The following is a 6,685-nucleotide window of genomic DNA, read 5'->3' on the forward strand; positions in this document are numbered from 1 at the left end:
CCTACCTCGTGATGCCATCTATTTTGTGAAGTGCACCAGTCCCACCTGCAGGAAAGCATCCCCACAACATGATACTGCCACCCCAGTGCTTCACGGTTGGGATGGTGTTCTTTGGCTTGCAAGCCTCCACCTCTTTCCTCCAAACGTAACAATGGTCATTATGGCCAAACAGTTCTATTTTTGTTTCATCAGAGGACATTTCTCCTAAAAGGACGATCTTTGTCCCCATGTGCAGTTGCAAACCGTAGTCTGGCTGTTTTATGGCAGTTTTGGAACAGTGGCTTCTTCCTTGCTGAGCAGCCTTTCAGGTTATGTCGTTAATCTCTAGGAGACAGAACGCGTCTCTTTCCTGAGCGGTATGATGGCTGCGTGATCCCATGTTGTTTATACTTGCCTACTATTGTTTGTACAGATGAACCTGGTACCTTCAGGCATTTGGAAATTACTCCCAAGGATGAACCAGACTTGTGGAGGTCTACAAATATTTTCTGAGGTCTTAACTTCTTGGTGACAGGGGGGCAGTATTGAGTAGCTTGGATGAATAAGGTTCCCAGAGTACACTGCCTGCTACTCTGTCCCAGATGCTAATATATGCATATTATTATTAGTATTGGATAGAAAACACTCTGAAGTTTCTAAAACGGTTTGAATGATGTCTGTGAGTATAACAGAACTCATATGGCAGGCGAAAACCTGAGAAAAATCCAACCAGGGAAATCTGTGGGAAATCTGAGGCTTGTGGTTTTTTAGCCCCTATTGTAGCTACAGTGTGATATTGGTTATGTTGCACTTCCTAAGGCTTCCACTAGATGTCAACCGTCTTTAGAACTTTGTTTGAGGCTTCTACTATGAAGTGGGGCCGAATGAGAGGGGAATGAGCCAGGTATCTGGCAGAGTGCCACAGGCTCGTATCGCGCTGTCATGAGAGAGTTAGCTCTTGTTCCATTGCTTTTCTACAGACATAGGAATTCTCCGGTTGGAACATTATAGAACATTTATGATAAAAACATCCTAAAGATTGATTCTATACTTAGTTTGACAAGTTTCTACGGGCTGTAACTGAACTTTTTAAACTTTTTGTCTGACGTTCGGCTGGACCTGAACGCGCGTTTGGATTTGTTTACCAAACGCCATAACAAAAGAAGCTATTTGGACATAAATTATGAACTTTATCGAACAAATCAAACATTTATTGTGGAAATGGGATTCCTGGGAGTGCATTCTTATGAAGATCATCAAAGGTAATTGAATATTTATAATGCTATTATTGACTAATGTTGACTACACAATATGGCATATATCTTTTTGGCTGCTTTGTTGTCTGAATGCTGTACTAAGATTATTGCATGGTTTGCTTTTTCCATAAAGTTTTTTTACAATCTGACACAGCGGTTGCATTAAGGAGAAGTATATCTCTAATTCCATGTATAACACTTGTATTTTCATCAACATTTATGATGAGTATTTCTGTAAATTTATGTGGCTCTCTGCAAAATCACTGGATGTTTTAGAACTACTGAACGTAACGCGCCAATGTATACTGAATTTTTTTATATGCACTTTAGCGAACAAAACATACATGTATTGTGCAACATGAAGTCCTATGAGTGTCATCTGATGAAGATCATCAAAGGTTAGTGATTCATTTTATCTCTATTTGTGCTTTTTGTGACTCTCTTTGGATGGAAAAAATGGCTGGGTTTTTCTGTGACTTGGTGGTGACCTAACATAATCATTTGTAGAGCTTTCAATGTAAAGTATTTTTGAAATCAAACACTGTGGCTGGATTAATGAGAATTTCTATCTTTAAAATTGTGTAAAATACTTGTATGCTTGTGGAATTTTAATTATGAGATTTTTTGTTGTTTTGAATTTGGCGCCCTGCACTTTCACTGGCTGTTGGCAAGGTGGGACGCTACCGTCCCACATATCCCAGAGAGATTTTTAACTGATTTCTTTAGATTTTCGCATGATGTCAAGCAAAGAGGCACTGAGTTTGAAGGTAGGCCTTGAAATACATCCACAGGTACACCTCCAATTGACTCAAATTATATCAATTTGCCTATCAGAAGCTTCTAAAGCCATGACATAATTTTCTGGAATTTTCCAAGCTGTTTAAAGGCATAGTCAAGTTAGTGTATGTAAACTTCTGACCCACTGGAATTGTGATACAGTGAATTATAAGTGAAATACTCTGTCTGTAAACAATTGTTGGAAAATTGACTTGTTTCATGCACAAGGTAGATGTCCTAACAGACTTGCCAAAACTATAGTTTGATAACAAGAAATTTGTGGAGTGGTTGAAAAACGAGTTTGAATGACTCCAACCTAAGTGTATGTAAACTTCTGACTTCAACTGTAGGTGTGGACATGGATCTGATTTGGGTCACACCATAGTCTAGAAAGAGGGAATATTGCAACATTTTCCTAATGTAGCCTACTGCAGAACAAACTCTATTGTGTCATATAGAAAGTAATACGGATTTGGGTGGTTCTCATCTTCATTTCATATGTTGGCATCTTTTGATCCCTAAACATCTATGGAGATTCACTTTGACATAACAGGGTGTGATTTCTGGATAATCAATTGTGAGAATGTTCCCCAGTGAAATACAACCAAAACATGATACCATCTATTCTTTATTTGCATGAACATCTGTTATTGTGACCATAAATGATAGAGGTGTAGCTGAACATCCAGTATAAAATTAATGGGGGAGGAGACGTTTCAACAATTTATTGGCCCTCACACTGGCTATATAGTAAAGAGAAGAGGCAAAACATGTTTTCCACAAACTCTCGTCAACCAGTGTAGCGTAGGCCACTGGGGGCAAACCCAGGAACATAACACTGTAGAAAATGGTCATCTGTCCTTTCCAACATACTGGATGTTCAGCTACACCACACACAGGCAGGGCCCAACATTTTCCCGGAAAAACATATTGAACAGGGATTAAATGTTTTTGAGCATTAATTGATGGAATAAATAAAGTATTACATTTAAAATGGGGAAAGTGTAATTGTAACAGTATAACTTTAGACCGGAACCACTACTTCAAGGTCTCAGAGCAAGTGACGTCACCGATTGAAACGCTATTTCGCCCGCACCACCGCTAACTAGCTAGGCGTTTCACTCACCCCCTTTTGACCTCCTTTTTCCGCAGCAACCAGTGATCCGGGTCATGGCACCAATGTAACAGTATAACTTTAGACCGTCCCCTCGCGCATACCCGGGCGCGAACCAGGGACCCTCTGCACACATCAACAACAGTCACCCACGAAGCATCGTTACCCAACGCTCCACAAAAGCCGCAGCCCTTGCAGAGCAAGGGGAACCACTACTTCAAGGTCTCAAAGTGACGTCACCGATTGAAACGCTATTTAGCGCGCACCACCGCTAACTAGCAAGCCGTTTCACATCCGTTACATAATCAGCTATGAAACTACACTGAACAAAAATATAAACACAACATGTAAAGTGTTGATCCCATGTTGTTTGAGCTGAAATAAAAGATTGCGGAAATATTCCACTCATGAAAAGTATATTTCTCCCCCCAAAAACTGCACACATGTTTACATCCCTGTTAGTGAGAATTTCTCATTTTGCCAAGATAATCCATCCACCTGACAGTTGTGGCATATAAAGAAGCTGATTAAACAGCATGGTCATTACACAGATGCACATTGCGCTGGGGACAATGAAAGGCCACTAACATGTGCAGTTTTGTTACACAACACAATGTCACAGATGTCTCAAATTGAGGGAACTGCAGTTGGCATGCTGACTGCAGGAATGCCCACAAGAGCTGTTGCCAGAGATTGTAATGTTAATTGATGTACTATAAGCCACCTCCAACGTTGTTTAGAGAATTTGGCAGTACATCCAACCAGCCTCAAAACTGCAGACCATGTATAACCATGCCAGCCCAGGACCTTCACATCCAGGATTATCTGAGACCAGCCACCCTGACGAAACTGTGGGTTTGCGCAACCTAATCATTTCTGCAAACTGTCGGAAACAATCTCAGGGAAGCTCGTCTGTGTGCTCTTTGTCCACACAAGGGTTTTCACCTGGCGATAGTTTAGTCGTAACCGACTTCAGTGGGCAAATGCTCACCTTCGATGGCCACTGACACGCTGGAGAAGTGTGCTCTTCACGGATGAATCCGGGTTTCACTGCACGTAGCAGATATCAGCGTGTATGGCGTAGTGTATGCGATCGGTTTGCTGATATCAACATTGTGAACAGAGTGCCCCATGGTGGCAGTGGGGTTATGGTATGGGCAGGCATAAACTACCGAAAACGAACATTATTGCATTTTATCGATGACAATTTGAATGCACTGAGATACGGTGACGAACTCCAGAGGCACATTGTCATACCATTCGTCCGCCGCCATCGCATAATGTTTCAGCATGACAATGCATGGTTCCTTGTCACAAGGATCTGTACGTGTTTCCTGGCAGCTGCAAATTATTTCATGGCCTGCATACTCACCAGATATGTCACCAATCGATCATTTGGGATGCTCTGACTTGACGTGTACAACAGCTTGTTCCAGTTCCCGCCAATATCCACCGACTTCGCACAGCCATTGAAGAGGAGCAAAAATTCCACAGGACACAATCAACCCAATGCGAAGGAGATGTCGCGTTCCACGAGTCAAATTGTGATCATACCAGATACTGACTGGTATTGTGATCCACTCGCCTAATTATTTTAAAGTATATGTGACCAACAAATGCATATGTGAAATACATAGATTGGAACCATGATTTTTTTTCAAATGTACGGATTACCTTATGAACGCAGTAAAATATGAAATTGTTGCATGTTTATATTTTTGTTCAGTGTACATACGGCAGCGTTTTGTATAGTATGTCGACAGGCTTTCCAAATACTGTAGTTACTTGCTATATTTTATTGGAACCTTTATCTGAGTGCGAAAAGCATACACATACACACAAAATTGAAAAGAAAAAAACACCGTGTTTATTTAAGACAAAGGCCTGAATACTCAGGAACATTATAAAATACTTCGTTGCGAAGTGGTCATGGTAAATCACTTGACACAGACAATGGGAAAATGAAACATCCGCATCCCATTATGAAAAAAAAATAATAATGGAAAAAAATTCACCGCCCCCAGCCAGTCGAAGAGACATTTAGTCAGAACCATTTGAAATGTCGCCCGTCTCCGTCTCTTATACGGTTTGGTAGCTGGTTGTCGATCCCGTTCCTTCTGTGTAAAGGAAATACAAAGCTGGTATCGAAGCAGTCACAGTGCTGCCTTGCTGGGGGTTAGGAATCCACCCTGGCATGAGTGTGGCGCTAGCCTAGCTTGCTAACTAGTAACGTAAAACCTTTGATTTGAAACGACCCGATTCAAACTAACGGACCAAAACAGGCAATGCTGGCGGCCTGAGATTCGATTTGTAAACAATGTCAACGTAAAGCTTTCACTTGGTTGACATAGCATTCACTTGGTTTACATAACTAGTTACTAACTAAAGCCAACGAAGTGTGAAAAGGAGAGTGCCCACCCATAAACAAAAATCTAACTAACCATCAAGTTGGAGTTGCAAACAAACATGGTTAACGTTAACTAGCTAGCTAACGCATTGGGTAAATGAAAAACATAAATTAACGGTCACAAAGTAGACATGCTAACGACGTTACCACCATGACATTTAATCGTTCAACATGTAGACTAACGTTATAGCTAGCTATGTCAGCAAACTAGTTTACGTTGTCGGTAACATATCATTAATGAATACATTGTCCGCATCATCAGCACTGCAGCTTGTCCGAAAGATCTCCACACTCCGTCGTAGAGAACTGCAGCCGCCTGACCGCTTCTTTGATAAGATTCCCAGACAATATTAATTCCTGAAGTAACTGATGTGGGTCGTCCTCGACAGCTGCGTTGATCCCCTTTCGGTCCCAACGTTTGAAATGGTCCCACTCCTGGTTACTTGAGCCAGGGAAACTGTACGGACTAGTTCTGTTACTACGTTGACTCCGGTTTCGAAGCCGTATGCAGCACCCGGTACGTTTTTGCAGGGCTACACCATTGTTGTTGTTGTTAGCTTGTTTGATGTTGCTACTGCTGCAGTTGCTGGTGAGACCGTGGAGACATGACATCGTCTTTTGATTAGCACTATTGTTGTGAAGCTGCAGCGCCTCACCGATTTTCGTGACCAAAGCGTCCACTTCTTTTGAATCGACGGTAACAGACTGCTCCAAGAGGATGTAGTTCTCCTTTCGACAAGGCATTTTGTTGTATTTTGTGTGTTTCTTGGTTGTAGTTTCGAAATGAATGGGAGCGTAGCTCAGTTCCTTCCTCTCACCACGTTGCTTGGCAGAAAAGCAAGTAAGCAATGAACCCTCTCGATATTTTGTAAACAATAGATGACGTAGGATCCGGAATGTACCATTTCCAATGTGGGTGCGATCCTCATTCAAATGATTTCAAATAGTGAGAATCATCATTTCTATTATTTCATTTCTATATATTTATTTACTTCATTATATAATTCCTTATTATGTATGACATATTTTCTGAACACAACTCTGACTATTCATATCTTATTTAAAGTCAGACCTGGACGATTCCCCTGATTTTATTCAGTCTTGGCACATCTAGCCAACTGGACATAATACATAACTCGTAACTGTCTAGCT

General features: G+C 41.3%; 1 protein-coding gene across 1 annotated transcript; it reads right to left on the reverse strand.

Moving 5' to 3' along the window:
- Positions 1 to 4,970: 4,970 nt before the first annotated feature.
- LOC115114560 (GSK-3-binding protein-like) lies at positions 4,971 to 6,390 on the reverse strand. Its single transcript, XM_029642916.2, has one exon. The coding sequence runs from the start codon at positions 6,275 to 6,277 to the stop codon at positions 5,792 to 5,794; it is 486 nt and encodes a 161-aa protein (XP_029498776.1). The 5' UTR covers positions 6,278 to 6,390; the 3' UTR covers positions 4,971 to 5,791.
- Between the last annotated feature and the right edge of the window lie 295 nt (positions 6,391 to 6,685).

The sequence above is a fragment of the Oncorhynchus nerka genome, linkage group LG3, assembly GCF_034236695.1.
Source record: "Oncorhynchus nerka isolate Pitt River linkage group LG3, Oner_Uvic_2.0, whole genome shotgun sequence".
NCBI lineage: Eukaryota > Metazoa > Chordata > Actinopteri > Salmoniformes > Salmonidae > Oncorhynchus > Oncorhynchus nerka.

Bases quoted from the DNA above. Each gene is read 5' to 3' on its own strand.
- LOC115114560 (XM_029642916.2), bottom strand. From the start codon at position 6,277: ATGCCTTGTCGAAAGGAGAACTACATCCTCTTGGAGCAGTCTGTTACC.